Here is a 20,822-nt window from a genome sequence, read left to right as displayed (position 1 = left end):
GAAAGACAGAGGCTTGTTTTTTGTTTTTTGGGTTTTTTTACATACTGTGTTCAATTGTCTTCTCGAAGAATACACATTCCTGAGGACAGCCAAAGCCCACAGAAATACAAAAAGCACCTCAATAACAAGTTCTAGCTGTATAGAGACTATATTCTTTTTAAAGGTATCATTATACCAATTTAAAAAAAAAATAATTTAGAGGCACATTTTAAAAAGACACTTGACTGGCTTAAAATGGATGTGGGAGGATGACAACGAGGTTTAAAAAAGCATTTTGAAGAACAGGAACAAGAAAGATGTGAAATAATCAGTTTGCTGGATCCTAAACACTTAGGGAGAGCAGTTAACAGACACTCAGAAGAAACTTATAAAAATCTCAGTTTGGATCTAATGCAAGGTAATTGCAGGCTAAAATGGAAAAAAAGCAGCACCCTCCATTCCCTGGCTCCTGGCTCATGAAATAAAGTCCACTTTCTTGCACAGGAGCTAATGGCTGTACAGATTAAGGTCATTCAGACTACTGACATGATGGCAAACCTGATACAAGAGTTTCTTCCACACCAACCAGCTTGTCAGCTCTTACCCTGGACTCATGACCCCTAGAGCCATGGCAAACCAGGAAAAGGCACCACAGAGCTCTGACGCTTTTTAGCAGCAGCCAAAATTTATCTCTGCTGAAGCACAGTGTGAAACTGCACCACAGGATGACTTCAGGAGAAAAGAGATTACATTCAAAGCAGCCTCAAAAATTCTATTATAACTAAATATAGAAATTCAGAGTTGAGTGATGTGATTCTCCTTTACTAGAGAGTGAAAATGTCATGAAACTAGCAGTTTCATCTCTTCAAGCAGCAAAGATGGAGACTTTTCTCCCCTTAGCCCCAAAGATGCATTAAATGGAAATTACTTGAATATTCTGAGAAGTTTGCTTATTGTTCTGTTTTTGTACTTTCCTGAAATGACGAAACAATGCAGCTTGGGGGAGGGTAGTGGAGGAGGATAAGTAGAATTAAGGTAAACTGGTTTGTTTCTTACAAAACCACAATTGAACTAAAGAGCTAAAATTGGAAGAGAATTCCTATAAGGCAGAACTTTAAGACTGCTGCTAATGTGCTGTGGCTGACACCACAGTAAGTAGCATCCTCATGCTCTTCCTGCTTCTGTTCACTCTTCTTGAAACCATGAGCTTAGCCTCAGTTTCTGGAGAGCCAGCCTGGCTAAAAAGCAACCCAGGAAGATGGGAGAGTTTTGAGTGATTCAGTTTGTAGAGGCAAGGGAAGAGGACAATACTCACTAGCCAGAGGTAAAGGATGAGACTTTATTTCCTCATCAGCTTAAATAGATCAAGCTACATATACAGTCAAAAACATCTGAATAAGACTGACCACTTGGTAATTTTATCCAAGAGGTAGAAACTGATGACTTAAGAGTCTTCTTTAAATGGTAAGTCAGGAAAGTTTCCAGGAACTTAAGCAAAACTGCCTTCCTTAAAACTAAAATAAAAATCATTAATAAATCCAGTCCACAAAAACCCACTCACAGCAGCTGAGACTGAAAAACCAAAAAACCCAAATTAGATTACTTAGTACTGCTTAACTCAAAACCACTCACATATTCATCCTTTGTCAAAAAGTATCATGTTCATGGTCATTCAGGTGCTATTAAGAAAAGAGCTTAAGTCATTTAAATAATTTAAAATAATACTTTACCTGGTTGAAGGAATAAAGATGATAAAATTAATTTTGAGTTTCTTTCACAATAATGTCAAATTTAAAAAATGTCAAATCTTAAAATCACAGAGCTCTTCAGCACTAAGGCACACAAGCAGACAAAGCTCTGCTTCCTTCTCCAGCGATCAGTGGAGAGTTCCAGCTGCAACCCATCACAAGTCAGCACTGTCCACATTGCTGAAATAGTTCATTTTTTTTATAATTCAAAATATTAGATTCTAATGGTTTCCACTGACAGAAATCTGCTTAATACCTTCAGCATGTTATAGGCAATATATATGCCTTTAAGCAAACTTTATATGCTAAATGACCTCATATTATATTCTCTCCAGTATAAATCACCCCAAAAGGGGAAAGATTTAACTCATCTGGCAGACAGACACATATTATGACTTCTCCTACAGCCCAATTTAGGACTCTGGTAGCGGCCGGTCTTAAATTTTTCAGGAAATGCAGATACACTGTTCAAAACTATCTACAGAGCTTTGCTTTCTTCATTCAAGATTTCTGGAAAAGCAACATTTCATACTGATTTTATATGAAGAAAGCCAATTCTCTATACAGCTAAAGCAACAAAACATAAAATCACCTAAAAAGACTTGCTCTCATTAGTAAAAGAAAGCAAACAACTGTGCTAATGCCACAGCATTATTCAAACAAATTGAAGTTTAGGCTAAGAAACATAGAATAACTTAGGTAGAGAGGAATATACAGAGGACATCTAGGTGAGCATCCTTCTCAAAAGCAAAGCTACCATCAGAATTAAATCTTTGGTATGCTTTTATTTAACATAGCAAGGGAACACTCTAGAAAAGATGTGACTGAACAGGTAGTTTTAGGTTCAGTCCTGCTAACAACCACTGCAACAGGACAGCCAAAGTCAATGCACATCAGGGTTACACTCACACCATCACGGCAACAAAGTTATGTAAAATTATTTCTCATCACTGCATGCTCAAGACAATAACGAACATCAACATTTAGGTGTCCCCTTCACAGCAAGCAGGACATCCTAGATACTCAGTAAATTCACAATTCAGAATAGAATCTAAGAACCTAAGTCACTTCAAGCACCTTCATTGCTGCTCTTTCTTAACAAATAATTATTAAGAAATTGGGTTAGGGAAATACCAGACAAGCAGTCATATGTGACAGCATCTCCAAGGAAGCAACATGGATGGGAAGAATAGAGCAATGACAACCAGACAGGGACAGATCAGGAAGCCGCCTCATTTAACCCCAGACAGTTCAGTGCTCTGGACCAGACATTTCCTGTGTTTATGCAACAAAAACCCACTAAGGGACAAAAAAAAAAAAACAACCTAACACAGGCAGGGCGCAGAATGCCAGTGAAGGTGAAAAGATTTCAAACACCCTACCTAGCTGAAACAGAAACTCTAAGAACTGTTAGGACAACAAAACAAGTCAAGACAGCAAATTAAATTATACCCCTGCATAGTGTTGAGTCTTGAATAACATGCAGAGTCCTGAACATATCTCCACAACAAGAGGAAAGTGCTGAAAAGAAAATGAGATAACCATCCAGTAAAAGTGACCAGCACTCAGAATGGCTGGCACAGGAGGAACATAGATGTAGAGAGTCCTTCAGTTTGAAGTCACCAATCGTCCACCATTTCTCAATAAGCAAAGGAGTCAGGCAGAACAAGCAGTAGCTTTTGGGGAAAAAGCTCGTGCTGAAAAGACATATCCCACACACCTTCTATTCATGTTAAACAGACTCTCACTACCACAGGTAGTTGTGGAAGGTGATAACCACGTTTTTCTTTGCCCCCCTTTGTACAACTCCCTAATGGTCCACACTCATGCATAAACAGGTCCAGTGAAGCTATAAACACCTTTGAGCAAGTCCATTAATTATTAATTGCCAGACCATGGTTTTTAATTTTACATATAAAATAAGAACTTTCCATGGTGGACCCACCTTCCATACCATTTTCCTCCCTACCTGCCACACAGACAGGATTCTCAGCTCAGCAGCTCTTACTTTCTTGGAAAAAATAGAAAAGACCAGAGCTGAGCTGACAGAATCACTCCACCTTTTCACGGGATTTCTCCTCTACCTTGACCGAAACCCATTATCCATCAATTCCTCCCAGTTACTGTAATTCGGTTTCCCAGCAGCTTAGGCACCTCCCCTCCAGAAGACAACTTTCCATCACCTCTTCCCTTAGCGTTTTGTCTAGAACTGAAAAAAAATTATAAGAAAGCACTTTGCTCAATGTTGCCTCTGCAAGAACATTTGACACGTCAACATTAGGCTCATCAAGTACCCTAGTGCAGAAGGGTTGCAGTACCTTGTACTTCTGATAAGTAATTTTTTTTTTTTTTTTTTGGTAATTTACTGTGAATAAAGATCAATATACATTGCATCTTACCTATTTCTTAGTAAAAACAGTAGTGGAAGGACCCTTCATCTATCCTATCCTATTTGTTTGGGAATGTTTGGTGTGGATTTATTGTTTTGGGGCATTGCGAGTTTGTTTCAGTTTTGTTTTCATTTTTTGTTGTTGTTTTTTGTTTTGGTTTTTTTTTAATCAACAAACCTCGAAGTAACATTTTAACTGGATTTGTAACACTCCTGGTGGAAATTGAAACAATGTGTCACTATCTCTGTAACAACATGTTAAAAGTATCCAGTCTGCTTCTGAAAACATTGTAGACTTCTATTGTCAAAATGAAGGTGAAGAAAGAAAAAAGCTTCACACAAATTTCACAATGAACTTACTAAGTAGTTCCTATAGACCTAATAGATTTACATATATTTACACTCATTCTGTTAGCAGTGAAGAAATGTGTGGTTTCTTAAAAGTATTCCAAAGTTATAACATTTTCTAAAGATAAAATGAAGCAAATTCAAACATACTAACTCATGGGAAACAAAAATCAAAGCTCGCACAAATTTTTGGCAATTAAAAAAAAAGGGGCGGGGCAGGAAATGCATATAGCTAAGAAGATACTATTGGAAGCCTGGTAGATTTCAGTGTATTAATGTGGAAATTTATCAACTGTTGCTGGGATATTTCATTCTTAGTTGTGAAGCCATACCAAAAACTAGTTGAATACTGCAAATTTAGCTCAACCTCCGTGTTAACATGCAAGTTATTTAGTCAAACTGTTTCTCAAGTATAATTAGGAAAATCACCTGCTATTGAGCCATAAAAGTAAACCAGACACTACAAAGCACCAATACAGGGAACTCTACCTCCTCTAATTGGATATCAGCCCTAAGGCAGCAAAAAAATATTTCAGTCAAATACTTTTTCCAGAACAAAAGAATATTTTTTCCTTCAATTAATCCATTATTCAATAGGATTATGATTTTTCAATGTAGAGCCATCTATTGAATCCACGTTATTAATATAGTACAGAATGTAAGAATTAAAATGACTGAGCTTAAGCATGTAACTGAGCATTACTAGTACCTCTATACTGTCTAGTGTTTGCCACCTCCAATATCCTCATCACCCTTTAAGCACCTGAATGACAAGTGCGCTTGCAACCTTAATTTCCAACTGCTACAAGAACATAAAAGAACCCACTCCAAAGCATTTTGTACTTCTGCCTTTCCCCTTTTGGTTTCTCCAAAGTCATAATGCCCTGTTCTTACTTCTCTGTAGATCTCGGAAACCCCTGAGCTTGCCAGACACCTTGACAGTCCCCACGAGCCACCTCTTACATGTAGAATCTATTCCATGAGCTGACATCAAAGACAAAAAATCTCTTATCAAGAGCTGGCTCTACCACGATGTCAGTAATAAAAGAATCAAATAACGACTTCTCAAGGTAAACGTGAGGCCAGCACTAAATATAGTGAGCGCAGTGTGAGCTAAACTTTGCTCTTTTTCTACTTTTTATTTTCAGAGCTGTTTTACTGTACATTCCTCCTCACTTTCAATCACAAGACAGTAACACTTAAAGATCTGAATAAAAGATGAAACCTTCATAGAAAATCTATTTCAAAGGCTCTGGGATCATTCTGCAATTGTTTATAGAGGTTTGCCAGTGCTCTGGGAGAAGCAGTTCTGTAACTGCACACGCACACAAATTGTCATGGTATTAACCACCCATGCAATAACAATATTTGATACAGAGTGCATGCACCCACTTAATTCACTTACCTCTGGAGCACTATTAACATGCTCACTACTGTAATCAGGAGAGAAAGAGAACGAAGTCACTCTTAAGGATAGGAAATGTAAGGAAAAAAATACATAATGTAATATAGCAATCATTAGTCATAAACAGGATTTGGTCCCTTATTGACAGTCTTATATTGTATTCTTAACCATTTACTAATAATTTGAATAACTCAGACATACCATCTGTAAATCCTCAGGTATTTCACATTTCAGCATTACAGAGTCTGAGTTTAAAATGTTTAATTAGGACATTAACTTCTACACTTTAGGAACTACCATCACAGGGCACCACAGTGATCTGGATATACACTTCTTCCTCACAAGTGAGAGAATGCAGTCCCCAGACAAAGAAACTGTAATTCTTACCTATTCAGAACAGTCACAAGGACCACCAAAAAGTAAGGGGTTTAGTTTAGTTTGTATCAGAACCTAAAACATCGATTTCTCTTCATATTTTCAGACCTCATTTTAACTGTGCTTTGTCTATGTAAGACAACTTTCAGTGAAATGAAGACATTTATTTATAATCAGGAAGAGTGTTTAGCACTTAAGTGATAGCTTGATCTGCACACTACACGCTCCTTCCCTTCTTAGGCCAAGAGGGAGGAAGCAAAGCTATCCAAAACCCAGTTATCCTTCCACTTAAAAAGCTTAAATCACACCCAAATGTGGCACTTTTGCACACAGCAGCACCAGCCCACACACACCCCAGCACAATATACAAAAGCCACCGTCACACGTTCTTGCACACACCCCTCCAGAAGTACACGACAGCAGAGCAAAGGGTGCAATACAAGTGATACAAGAGGCAGACAAAATGATCAGTGGATCTTTTTGGACCACAGTGGCGGAACTGTGGAAGGAAAGAGTAGTGTTTGAGTCACTGTTTCATACTTCCCTATGCACTCTCCTATATTAAAAATCAGACCCGGCACAACTGACTGTTTCAAGTGTAAACCCGAACTAGCACATTATCATAGAATCACAGAACGGTTTGAGGTCGAAGGGACCCTAAAGCTCATCTGGTTCCAAACCCCTGCACGTGCAGGGACACCTTTCACTAGACCAGGTTGCTCGAAGCCCTGTTCACAGGAATACCTTGATTCGCTGTAAGCCTGCTTTTAAGCCAACAACTTGGTGAAGAAACACATGAAGAAACACAGCCCAAACTGAAGCTGAGTAATAAAAAAAGGCAAAAAGGCTGACTTCCATCAGCAAAACTTTTACTCCTCATCAAGCCGCTCCAATCAAGCTCCCTCCAACCAGCACAGCATCAGTGCTCACTACACGTCCGAAAGCCACGTTCTCCCCACCGAAAACCACATAACTCCCAGTGCTGCACCCCGCCGCCTCCCGCCCTGGGTCCCGCCGCAACCCCCAGGTCAGGCCGGGCGGGAGACAGCGCCCCGGCCTCTCCCAGCCCCGCCGCTGCTCCTCGTCCCGCCGAAGAGCCGGCGTTCACACAGGCACCTGCGGACACCTGTCACCGCCCGCCGCCACTCCTCCGGCCCCGCCACCGGCTGCAGTCTCTTGCCCCAGCACCGGGTACCAGCCACGCTCCTGCCCCAGGGTCTGCCCGAAGCGGCGCTCCCCGGCACCGCAAGTCCGCGATCTCCCCTCAAACAAAAGGCAGCGGAGGTGGCCCCGGGGGAGCGGGAAACGGGGACCCATCTCAGCGCTGCCATAGCCCCTCTCCACTGCACTCACCCATGCTGCGCCCGCCAGGGCTCGGAGGAGCGGCCCCGGGTCCCGTTGGCGAGCTCAAGCCGAGCACAACAGCTCCATCTGTGCTGCTTCGGACTCGAAGGAGACTGCTCCGAGCCGCTGGCGGCCCACGACCGAGGCTACCACAGACCCGTCCGTCACTCCCCGCCACCGCCTCGCCTCGCCTCGCCTCGCCTCCAGCGAGCTCCGGCACCGGCAGCCCCGCCCGCCGCGGGGGTCGCCAAATCCCGCGAGAGCAGAGCACCACCGCCTCCACGCCGTGTCGCCGTTGCCTGGCGGGATGACGTCACCGCCAGCTCGCGGACCCGCCGCCGGTGTGGTTCTGTGTGCAGCAGCGCGGTCGTTCCTGTTCGGGCCCTCCTGAAGAAACACCGTGCCTTAGAGCGGCCATCCGCTTCCCTCACAGGGTGTCCGCAGCCCGCGCACCCCTAGCTCCCCTTCGGCAGAGCCCCGGCCTGCCCCGTGCAGCAGGCAGCTTCTCCAGTAGCTTCCCGGCTGTATCCCGTACCCGAAAACACCCGCCGTGGGGTCGTTCTGGGAGGCCCCCTTTGGAAGACTTGAGGACGGGGCTGGTTATGGCGGAAGGATCAGGCCGTGCTTTCTGGCCCCGGGAAGGTGGCAGGGTGCGTGGAGGGAGTCTCGGGGAGGGAAGCGGGTACGTCCTCTTGGCCGTTGATGGTGATAACCTCCTGTGGGCTTGTGCATTGCTCTTGGAGAGTTTGTAAGACAAAAGTATTTGGTTGTTTAGTTGCTTGTTTTTACTTAAGAAAAGAGGAAAGTCTTAAGAGCTTTATCAGGCTGCCACTGGTTAGGGTTTTGTGGGAAACGGGAATGAGTGGAAACGACTACTTAGAACTAAACTGATTTAAAGACAAAACAGTGACCCCGAGGCCAAAAGGACAAGTAAACATGGTCTGGGTTTGATGAAAATCAGGGAGTATAACACAGCAGGCCTCTCTGAAATGAAAATACTCTGCCTTCCTTGCTGCAGATATCCTTTTATGAGTGGTTCAAAATGAGCCACTGCAGCCAAGCTCAGGACAAAATTAGCCTAAAAAGAATGTCAAGTATTTCCAGGAGTCAGCTTTTAGTTAGCATCTTTCTCATGGCATATAAACAGAAAATGAGTCAGACAATGAGTACTGAAGACAAAATGTGAAGTCTGAGGGAGTAAACAAGCATATGAGGTGTTGTATATTTTATAGTATGATATTTTATCTCCACTGTACTTTGAGGCAGACTCTGCTTCCATATTTTCATACAGCAGAACTGTACAAGTAGTACTCAGAATTTCCTTGGTGCAGGTATAGTGTTTACCACTGATAAATGGCACCATGTTACTGCCTTTAAAAGGAGACTTTCTTTTTAATAAAAATACAACTTCCCTGCAGCCAAGATTTACAACAGTTAATAGCAAGGGGAGATTTGGGACAGAAAGGGAACTGGGGGTCTGATGTCACTCCCAACAAAAGAATTATCCTCATCTGTCTTTCCTATATTTTTTTTCTACTTCCTCTGAAGAGCTACATGCTGGAAAAAAAGGATAAAGCATGAGAGGAATTATAAATTTGACTTTATGCAGCAAATTATATCCTTTCAAACCCTGCCACAAGGAAAAGTATGCATGAAAAAGAGGTGAGAAATAAAATATTCATAGTGTACACCTTTACAGAGGGTTGAAGGAGCGTCAAGTAGCCTTCTTTCAGGAAACTGGTCTGGACTAGGGCAAAAGATCATTTCAGAGCATATTAGTTAACTTTACAAAATGTTCATTTTTTTGAGCATCATTGCTACCACTGGATGAGCTCTGATGCTGACAGCTGCCTCTGTTCTCTTCAATCTGGAACATGCTGGAGAGCAAAGCGCTGGTTCTCAGTTCCTATGTTGAGGACTAATAAGACAGTGGTGCTCTCAAATTCTCTTTTTTATTTTTACATATCTTGTTGACTGTGGCCAGGGCTGACTCAAAGGTTCTCAGCAATCTAAGTACAAAACCTGAATTGTATTTAGAACCCATCCGCTGTGATGATAGTGCACCAGCATATAGCTAGTCCTCTGCTTTAGCCTTCCTCTTTGAGTACCAGCGAGGCAGAAATGGGATGATTCCTGAGGGAGCCCAAAAGTGCTTTTCTGTCTGGATGACTGGCTACAATGCTGCTGTCTGCAGCCCTGTACAATTCTCTGTTTTGCCTCTGTCTTCTTTAGGGCTTTGGTCCAAGAGTTGTGTAGCGCTGAACGGCTGTGTATCTCAGAGGAGCACAGGGACCTGTTCCAGCATTCTTACACTAGTTGACCATTATAATACATATAAAGAAAATATGTCTGGGCTAGGCTATTAAATATTAACTTATAGCTAAACTGTTTAGCCATGCGACTACTTTGTTTCTTTTCCATATGTTCTATGTCTGATGTCATGTGCTAAATGCTTATTTACCAGTCATTACCTTCTGAATCACCTACAATGAGTTCCTTCTTTGCTTTCCACTTTAGTAAAAGCTGAAAACACTTATTTAGCGATTTTCACTTGGATGTAATGCAGTAATTGGTGTTCATGTGGCCCTTTGAAAACATAACCTAGCTGTTATACTGATAGGGATACAAGGAACTCCAGATCTTGCTTTTTATTCAGTCATATCTTTTAGTTCAAGCAGAGTGTAGAGCATCAATACTCTGACTCTCCAGAATTATAAGGAAGAGATTCTTCCCTGTGTGGGTGGTGAGGCACTGCGCAGGTTGCCCAGAGAAGCTGTGGCTGCCCCATCCCTGGCAGGCTGGATGGGGCTTTGAGCAACCTGGTCTATTGGAAGGTGTCCCTGCCCATGGCAGGAGGATTAAAACTGAATAATCTATAAGGTCCTTTCCAACTCCAACATTCCATAATTCTATGTTTGTTTCAGGGTGTCTTCATAATCCAGTTAGGTTCTGCAGAATAACTGATAATTTTCCTTTGGGGTGGAATTTTTCAACAAAGTTTTTTAAAACTGAAATATTATCATTTTAATTGCATTATGATTGAGCTTAATGGAATATCTGAATTTCTGTATTGATTTTGAGAGAAGAGTTGTGACATGTTCACAGAAAATATTCGCTGTTAACATCAGTAACTGCTATCATTTTATTTAGAAGAGAGATCGTTGTAGAGAGCCTTCTGTATAGGTTTATAGCATATGATAAGTTTGTCACTTCTGGAGATGCTTTTTATTTTTTCTCACACACACACAAAGAAAAAAGGAATAATTATGAACTCTCTTCCTAGTAGCCCTACAGTGAGCATTTCACTTGAACTTTTTTTGCAACTGTGGTAGTCTTAAAATTACTCTGTTACTTCCAAATAAAGAAACCTAAACCCGGAACTTTCAAAACTTCTCCATAGAGCACAAATAATAAAGGAACTGACTCTTTTTTTTTTTTTTTTTTTTTTACCAAGTTACGGTTTCATGCACACTTGAGTGCTACATGTAGTGCAATAATTGTACATTCCCCTTTAGCCAAATAGTTTGCTCCTGAGCACTCCAGATGAGTCAACTTTTCATGCTTTTAATACTCTATTGCATTTTTCACAATAACTTCTTGCACAATAATACCTGTAAAAATTGTCTGGAAACATACAGCCTCCAGCAGTAAGGAGTTAAACAGTCTTGGTGGTAAAATTTCACCTTTTGTTTTCAGTAGCAGTTCCTACCAGGTAACATAACATTGCTAAAAAAAAAGACGGGTTTGTGCTTCGGAAGTTAATATTAAGTTTCTGAAGTTAAAAGATGAGAAAACTCCCTCTGCTGGTTTGAGGAAGCAGCAGATACATTTCCTTTTAAAAGAAACACAAAGTGTGGGAAAATACTCGTTCAGCGCACACAGTGTTTTTCCCTTCACTTGCATAGTGGAGAGTAAATCTGCTTATTCCACAGAATGAATTAGAGACAAGATATAGGAAGAGCAGTTGTGTAAGTAAAAACTGTATCAAAATGTCGATTTTCAAGGAGGGGACAAGTTGAGCTTGCACACTAACATTTAATCCTGTTATTTCTTTTAACTGTTTGGGAGGGTGGAGGTCGAAGTATTTTAAGAAGCAAAACCAACTTTGGATTTGTTTTCTTCCTGTCCCCATACAGACTCTATGTTATGCAGCAACAGCTATGCAGGGCCAGAACCTTTGCAAATACAGCACAGCTCCCTCCATCCAGGTCAAGAGTAGCACTCATAGTCTTTCTCACAGCTTATTGCTAGAGGAGGATGAGATACTGTGTCACTACAGACAGCTGATGATACTTGGGATGCCAATTTTCAGGCTATTGAAAGGATCATACACTAGTGCCCTGTTTTTCAAACTGGGGAGGGTGGGTCAGTGATGATTTATGAGAACTTAGGAGCTAGTCTGCAAAATAATTGAAAATGGCTTTGTAAACTAACTACACTTGCATTCTTACCCATCAAGAAAGCAAGCAGCCGAAATGAGGGAAATAATATGGACACTGGAAGTTTATCCTGATTTTATTTGCCTTTACTTGGAAATTGTTGTGGCAACACCACAAAAATTGTTTGTTGTTTATTGGTTAAGTTCTTGGTTGAAAAGGTTGAGGAAAATGAGCTACTGGAAACAAATTCCTCTGTCCTTTGTTTCAAGTTTAACCACTCTTGATCTATTTATTTCCTCAATTAGTATCAACCTATAATCAATCTCATTCTTTTCTCATAATTCTAGCCTTGACTAGCACATACTATTTTTTTCCCTTGCCATATTCCTTTGCCTAATGCCAGAAACTCTTATGCCATACTCTTTTTTGCTGGGCTGAGCACAAGGCAGAGAGCCATGACAAATTTCAGTTCTGTGGGCCATTTTGTTGTATAAAACCATGGGACCCAATGGTGATTAAAACATTATTGTAGGTGACAGCTTGTCCAGTACTAAGTACTTTTAAAGTCCTGATTGAAGTATTAGAAATGTCACTTCTGTTGCACAGGGATAAAATGAAGTACTTGTAACTGTTGAATCGTGAAAGAAAAGAACTGGAGAACAGGGAGAGGTATCTGAAATTTGGGCTAAGTATAGGCAACAATTAATCATGTTTCTGCCATAAGGCTGTTATAACTGTAGCCTGAAAGCATAGTTACCTACCCTGATGGCAGCTATTATGTTTATTCTTTGACATCTCTTCTGATGATTCAGTTTGTTTATACTGAGCTCTTACAACTAACTAATTCAAAGCTGCAAACAGCAGGGAGTTTGTGGAGAAACTCCATCCGCATTGTGCTGGTAAAAACCATTTCATGTCATTAACGGTATAACCATCTGTGTAAGCATACATGTAGTTTTAAAGATACTCTATTTGATTTAAATACAGAGGAGTTTTCATCTCCACAGCTTGGTTGTAGTACATCACACTACTTTAGAAAAAGCAGAAGAAAAAGCGAATTGTACTTTTCACTAACACAATTGTTTTTTGTTTTTTTATTGTAATAAGCAGTCACCTTCCTGCTTCCCTTTTCGGTACGTTTGGTATTTTGCATTTGTATTAAGTCCCTTTGGCAGCCACTGTTTGGGATTTCCTTATATTAACATCTAGCACAAAGAAATCTCATCTTCAGGGTCCAATGGGCTAATGGTTTCCTTCAGCATCTGAATAAATCAACAGCTGTGGCCTTCAGCCATTTTGTCTTACCAAAATAAGAGTAACGGAGAAATGGCTTGTTGTTGTAACAGTTCTCATACATGCTCCGGGAGGGGGATAAGAAGCCTTTTCTTTGCACAGATGACTTCACAGAAAATGTACAGTATTAGCAATGTAATTTTCCCCTCAATCCATCAGTAACAGCAATGTAGTCCAAAATGTAATCATCCAAAGACACAAAGTTTGCTCAAAAGGTAGTAAGTTTTATTAAAGCATTTGATACATCATCATGAATACTTCAATCATTGTAATGCACATGCATTATATATTAGGGTGCATTTCTGTGCCACAGGTAAGTCCATGGTGTCAACTGTTAAGTGCTCTTATATGCAGTGGCAATCACCAATACCTGTACAGCCCATTTGTGCTGTAAGTGTGGTGCCAAAAGCAGCTGAGTCACTGTCATGGCAATTGGGAAGTGTCACACTTTGACACTGAACTTCTTTTTCTGGCTCTCGCTAGTTCTAGTGCTCACCCAATGGTTTTGCTCAGTCAGCTCACCTTCCAGATCCAGCAGAAAACTTTTAAATCAGGGAATTGTCAAGTCTTCAGAGCAGTCTGGACTTGTAGTTAAACTGTGTTCAACTGTAACTAAGAATTTCAAATAAAAACAGTCTGTCACCAAAAAGACTGCCCAGGTGCAGAAACTATGCACGTGTTACTTGCACTCAGGGAACTATTTTGAGTATGATTGCCTTGGGGGCTTTTTGTGGGTTTATTGTGGTGTTGGGTTTTTTTTAATGAAAGTACAGCAAAGCCACACCCTGCAAGCCCCACAACATGAAGACACAATATTCTCTGTAGTGATCTGTGACAGGGGACTCCTGAAGCCTTTTGGAGAAAGGATATGGAGTTATCTGTATGTTTACATTTTCCTGTAGTAATTTTTCTAAGCTGACACACAGTAGTGCATTTTCATCAATATCGCAACCTTAGAGAGGTCAAGACAAAGGACTGCAAACATACTTGTCTATCGCTTCATGCTTTAAGCGTAACACAATGCCTCTTGTCTCTCCATTCCCAAACAATGTGAGATTGTCATTAATTTTCTTGAAACTGGTGGCCTTTTTGTGAGTGCTGCTCAGCCGCTTTTGAGTTTATAAATAGCGTTCCCAAGGGGCAGTCTGTACATCTGTGGAATCCCCAGAGTTGACCAAATACCCACCGTTTAGAAAATTCTATAATAAAATATTATTTCTCCTGACAATTACACACCCTAACCTTCAGTTATACTAACTGAACAATAGGATGTGTTGCCATACTCTGTAGGTGCTCCTGTATAACTATTTCCAGCAAGCTACTAAACTTTACAAGAAAGTTGGTTTCCTGCATTTTCAATTCTGAAAGCTATCAAGTAAATTACAACTAACAAAATCATTAGGCATTACTGCAGAGAAAATATTGCCCAGATCAAGAAAGGACACACATTTCTCTTTCCCACCCGCAGACAAACCAAACTTGGTCAATTTTGGTTGTTACAAAAGTCAGAATTTTGATTGGATCTAATAAATATGAAATATTTTCAATGTACAAGTGTTAGCTCTCGTCTTACTAAGGTACTCCTGACTGTGAAGAGGGGCCCCTTGGCAGAGCTTTGAGGCTTTCACTGATTACTTTTTTGTTGTTGTCATGCAGAGTAAGAACTTAGATATTTATCTACATTCCTGCAGGCTTGTATATCCTCTCCCTCAGGGCATTGATGCCTGCTGCCAGCAATGCACATTAGGTTTTCTAGACAGACAGCAAGTTCAGCCTCACAACAGGCTGAGCACTTCAGAAGCACCTGGTAGCTTTATATTCTCCCTCCTTTAACTTTAAAGAAGTTAAAGTATTGGGGATTATTCATTTTACCAGAGGATTTTCCACAAAAACAGCAGAAGATGAGTTTCCTGTTTCATTCACTGACTACAAGTGGAAATTTTTACTCTATTTCCCTTTTTACAGTTATCAACATTTCAGCCTGAAGGAGGAAAAGCAGTTTTTATTCTGCTTGCAGAGATAATGAAGTTAGAGACACAAACAGAAGGTTGGATTTATGTCTCAACAAGTAAAACGTTTTTCAGTTCCCGTTTTAGTTGGGGCAGTGAGCTGAGTTTATTTCTACTTTTCCAGATTAAGGTGTAAAGAATTTTAGGCTTTTAGTGTGCAGTCAGAGGAAAGCATTACAGATTAATTACCCAGAATAGTTTGGACTTGCATTTGCCCACCTGGAAGTGCACAGAGGGATGTGTGACAGAAAAGGGAAGTGTGCTCCAGCAATGGTATCTGTGTTGCCAAATGGATATCACCAAATACACTCACAAACCTGAGTGTTTTTGTAAGGAAGCAACATTTAGCTATCTAATCAGCTGCTGTGTGAGTTAATTAACCATAGACAGGAGCATGGATAATTCATACTTTTCCTACCAAAAGTAGGCACCTTCCCCAAAACACCCACTCAGACAACAGTGCAAACACGATGTTTTCTATTCTTTTTCACTTCTCCATCTGTGTTATTTCTATCCCAGTTTACTTGAAATGTCAGTATCCCTTCTTGAATATAATTAATCCTTACAACTTGGCCTTTCACATCAAATTCTTTCCTTTTTAGAAATTCCAGTTTATAATTGTTCTAGAGTTCCTGCTGTACTCAGGAACTCCCAGTCTCTCTTCATGACCTTTTGTCACAAACAAGAGCAAAACCAATAGTTTTGTTTAGACACATTGGTCTGTTAAAAGACCATATTTTTTTTCCAAGAGAGCACTTGGAAAACAGGATCAATCTGATATAGCGACAGATGGTAACATCAGATTGGTCAGAGGCAATTTCCCATCTCAGCCATTTTCTACACCAATTAATCACAAATCTCTCACGGGAAATCAAAATTCCAAAGCTTATTCTTGTTTCAGTTTGAAAATACACTATTTCTTGCAATGAATGTTCCAGAAAACGCTTGCTTCTGGAAACAAAAAGTGGTTTAAATATCCTATGTTTTTCTTTCAGTGTTTATATTTGTCTCATGGCATGTCAGTAATGACCAGATTCAGTGAGTTTAGTCCTCTTAAACATTTCTCTGACACCCCAGGTGACTGATCCGTTTTCTTCTCAGTGCATGAAAAATCCAAGTGCCAAAGCCTCAGTGTTTTTAATTCTTGCCGATCAGCTCTACAGCGTTATACTGGAACATTTTGTTACTCTAGAGCTAGTGGCCAAAGGAATGCAGGAATTCCCATGCATGAAATTCATCCTTGTTATAATATTGAGAAAAGAGCTAATGTAATTCTAGAAAAGTGCAGCATGGTACTGTTCATGTACCCAGACATTTCAGTCACTAACTGGAATATTCTTTTGAATTTTAGGATAAACAGTGAAGCTCATTTCACCCAATTTTAGCTGCATGTTTCAGTTACTCTGCTGATGCTGATTCATTTGATAATCTTTGGAAAGAAAGAAGCAGGCACTGATTGGAAACAGTTTATCGGATCCTAAAATAAGTGCCTAAAATATGAGTGATAAAAACCCTGGAGAGGTGCCAGCATCTTTCTGGTGGCTATAGAGGGAATCCATACAACTAGCATAGACTTTGATGACTAAATTTTGATAAAGTGATGGATGGATTACATGGATACTCCTCTTACTGTCTGTACTCTCTGTACTGTCTGTACTTAGTATGTCTGTATTATTTTCCCCTTTACATTCTACTAGTAAAATGTTTCCCTGGCAAACAAAATCAACAGTGCATTTTGGACAATCTAGAATTAGATTTAGTTTGCGTTTCTGGAGATTGCTTCATATACCCAAAAGAGTGAGACAAGACCTAGACACTGTTGCTTAAAGGGGAAGTCTTGAAGTGGAAAGTAATAAAATACTGGTCTAATCCAGTTATGCTCTTGCTATTTTTGAGCTTCTTGGGGTGAAAGATAACCGTTCAAACTGCAAGGTCCTGCACTGGTCCTGCATGTAAGCCAATGGTGAGGAGTTGTTCTAAAAGAAAGGTGTTGAGGAGAAAAATCAGAGTATACTCACTAACATGATGCAGCCATAAAAATGACAAATATGGTTCAGTTTATCAGGAGAGGTGTTTCCTTTATGCTGATGCCATTATTTAACTAGTAAGACCTACTCTTGAAAAAAGAATGCAAAGCCATTCAAGAAAAGTAAATTCAACTTGGAATAAGTAGGGAAAAGGTCCATTTGAACCACACTGGAGTGTGAGCAGTCTAAAAGAGCTTGTTTAGTCTCACAAAAAAAAAGACTGAGAAGGGGGGTATTTGCTCTCTGTAAATGCAGATCTGAGGGAGAGGAAATGACTACAGTTTACAAGCAGCACTGCTCAGAATTGGTGGATGCAATATGGTGGTACTTGTGCTTAGACTGGGATTTAGAAAGGAAATATTACTGCAGAGCATAGCCATGATGTTCTGAAACAACATTCACACAGAGGTTGGAAAGAAGTTACATTAAAGATTCCCAGGATGAATCTTGCTCATTTTATGTAATGGATTGTTATTATGCTGTTTGCTTTACTAGCAGGAAAAAGGATTTTGCCACATTACTTCCTAAGGCCATGTATATACACGCACACATATATATAATGTATCTTTGTGTGTATGCATACATTTGCTGTATGTACATATACATCTATCATAGAATCATAGAGTGGTTTGCGTTGGACCTTAAAGCTCATCCAGTTCCAGCCCCCTGCCATGGGCAGGGACACCTTCCACTAGACCAGGTTGCCCAAAGCCATGTCCAACCTGGCCTTGAACACTGCCAGGGATGGGGCAGCCACAGCTTTTCTGGGCAACCTGTACCAGGGCCTCACCAGAAAGAATTTCTACCTAATGTCTAATCTAAATCTGTCTCTTTCATCTTGAACCCATTCCCCCTTGTCTTGTCACTATATTCCTTTGTTAAAAGTCCCTCTCCAGCTTTCTTGTCAGCCCCTTTACGTACCAGAGTGCTGCTATAAAGTCTCCTCAGAGCCTTCGCTTCTCCAGGCTGAAAACCCCCAGCTCTCTCAGCCTATATATTTATTTTTCAAAAATCCTATACACAAGGGTCAAGTTCTTACCATTCCACAGGAAGCAGAGTGCAAAGGCACCTGTATACATTTATAGGCTGGTACAGTGCTTTACAGAGCATGGACTTCACTATTACCATTTTGCCTTTGACATCCAGATATTCAGGAGTAACTGCAAAATAGCACACAGATGCCAGACCAGTCTTAGCATCACCAAGTCTGTGTACTGGTGACAGCAGTCAGTATTATCACAATGAGCTAGGTAGCTCTGCTGTCTCCAGCGGGTTATCATGGTCCCATTTGCACTCCGTGTCTCTCTTTTTCAGGATGAACAGTCTTCAGACTAAAGGGGAGGCAGAGGTGCAGACTTACAGTAATAAGGAATGAAACTGTCTCTCCTTCCCTGAAAAAAAGAAAAAGAAGACTGAAGTAAAGAACTGAAATCTTGTATAAGCTTTGGCTGTGCTCCCATACATGAACCAGGTGAGTTACCACACCAGCCCAGAAGTGCTTAAACAGTTCTATCTGACAGCTGCTGATTAACTTGCATCGTCTAGCAGCAAAGTGAGAGGTGCCATACAGAAGCCAGACGCTTGAACTGTCACCACTTGTGCAAGCTGGTGGCCTAGAGTATCTGTTTCTGTGGGGCTATCAATCCAGCATCTGTCACAAACATCTAGTTCTAGTGAGGAAACAAAGGGAAGCCTGAGTGATACATCTTCCAGCTGCAGTCCCAAAGAAGTGTCATAGGAGGGCAATAGAATGCCTCTTCTGCAGTGAATGAGTGGGTATTATTACAAGGCACATAAAATATGCACAAGGTCGAATTTCACCTCTACCAAAGGCAGCAGACACCAAATGTCTTTAACTGAAGGAAGCTCTGCAGTTTTGCTCTTGAACGTCCTTGAAGAAAGCCGTAGTAGGATGTCATAGCTACGTGTGATAAGTGTTGTAACTTCCATTAGGCATGATAATGAATGCGACGTAGTAATCTCATTCTTCTGTACTCCCATGCTGTATTTTCAGAGAGTGAGATAGAAAAAAACAAGAGGCATGACATCATTTTTATGTGGTAACTTCTTGCCTTAGAACAGAAGATCCTTTTTCTTTCCATTTACTTATTTTTGTAAGTACAACAGCACTGCTCTATGCAGTTCACCATCTCCTTTTCCTCTACTTTGTCTCCTTTCATGTGTATTTGTTGGGGTTTTTATAACAGAGCTTATTCTGCTGTGGCCTGCACCACTTTTTCTCCTTGTCCTCACCTCCACACAGACCATTTATTCTTGTTTAAATTATTTATTAATTTTATTTAATTCTGTAAGGCCATTTGCAAAAGAGATGGTATTTAATCCACAGGTTTGTTCTGTATATCCTACTTGTTTGTAGAGAATGCTGATAATCGTCTTTGTAATAGGCTTTAAGATGAGGATTGTAACTACATGATTGTGGAGACAGTGTTCTCATGGGAGAATGCATAATTAGTACATAAACTCTGAATAATCCTGAAAGATACAGCAAGGCCATGAGAGGACCAAAGAAGCTTAAGCAAGCAAGATAAAAAGAAGCTGGAATTCCCTGAGTTAATGAGAACTGTGGACTGTTGGCAAGCTTTCGAGGTCAAGTTCTCACACCTGTGCTTAACCAATTATATGTTAGTCACTAAGGGTCTTCAGGACATGTATCCAATCATAATATGCCAAATCACTGTAAGTGCATGTAAGAAATAGTATATAAGGAGTTAAGGCTTTGTAATAAATTTGGCAATCACTTGATCACATTGATCATCTCTGCGTTGTCCGTGACTCCCGCGTCAACAAGTGGCACCCGAACAGGGACCCTCCGATCGGTAACTCGACGAAGACAAGTTTGAAGGTCCGACGAAAAGGAGGGGGCAGAGAGCCAGCCGAAAGTCAGCGCTGCCCCGGCACTGGGAAGTCAGACGTCTGCAAAACTTCAGGAATCTCGCCCTGATCAGGTGAGCAGCCGGGGAGGAGATGGGGCACTTGCTATCCAAAGAGGAACAGGGGTGGTGAAGCTCCTCCAACACGTTCTCTCTAAGAGAGGACTGCAATATTATAGTGCCGCCTTACAGAGGCTGTTAAAGTGGTCCCGTGATCGCAAGGTTAGTAAAGGGACCAAAGATGCACGGAAACACTCTACACTTTGGAGACTGGTGTTCGAGACTTTGAAAGAGATGAAACTGGAAAGGGCTGCGGTAGCTTCTGTATTTGCCACCAGAGCTCCAGAAGGGGCTGTCTCCCCTAACCCCCATCATAGTGCTGCGGCTCTGACTTTTGCACCTCCTGTGGTACCTGGAGCGGCGCTGAAAAAATCAACGCCCCGAGCCGATGAAAGCAAGAGCCAGGTCCGCAGATGGCCACATACTGAACGAGAGACACCCAACAAGAAAGACATAGCTGCAAACAACGGAGACCCTGAGTTCGACCCAGGATCAGACTCCGAGTCCCCTGAATCCGAGCCAGATTTATATCCTCTGCTTCCAGACTCTGACTCTTCGTCTCCCGAGTCGGTCTG

General features: G+C 41.0%; 1 protein-coding gene and 1 long non-coding RNA gene across 4 annotated transcripts in view; both read right to left on the bottom strand.

Annotated features, from left to right (window-relative positions):
- CD2AP (CD2 associated protein) overlaps positions 1–7,685 on the bottom strand; it is an 89,006-nt gene extending 81,321 nt beyond the window's left edge. For both annotated transcript variants that reach the window (XM_057427714.1, XM_057427715.1), the window contains exon 1: positions 7,598–7,685. In XM_057427714.1, the coding sequence (XP_057283697.1) occupies positions 7,598–7,601 (4 nt within the window). In that variant the 5' untranslated portion in view covers positions 7,602–7,685. The remainder of the gene's footprint in view (positions 1–7,597) is intronic.
- A 9,251-nt stretch (positions 7,686–16,936) lies between these two features.
- Positions 16,937–20,822, bottom strand: part of LOC130609099 (uncharacterized) — a 35,885-nt gene continuing 31,999 nt past the window's right edge. The window contains exons 3-4 of one of the 2 annotated variants that reach the window (XR_008974716.1): positions 19,118–19,298; positions 16,937–17,380 (exon numbers count right to left, since the gene is read on the bottom strand). This is a non-coding gene — a long non-coding RNA (uncharacterized LOC130609099). Of the gene's footprint in view, positions 17,381–18,639; positions 19,299–20,822 lie in introns of those variants that run through there. The other variant, XR_008974715.1, reaches the window with a different exon arrangement.

This window comes from Pezoporus wallicus, unplaced genomic scaffold, assembly GCF_028554395.1.
Source record: "Pezoporus wallicus isolate ANWC-B61680 ecotype Strahan unplaced genomic scaffold, APGP_CSIRO_Pwel_v1 contig_6464, whole genome shotgun sequence".
Taxonomy (NCBI): domain Eukaryota; kingdom Metazoa; phylum Chordata; class Aves; order Psittaciformes; family Psittacidae; genus Pezoporus; species Pezoporus wallicus.
The sequence above is the reverse complement of the archived record's forward strand: the minus strand, read 5'-3'. Positions and strand labels throughout refer to the sequence as shown.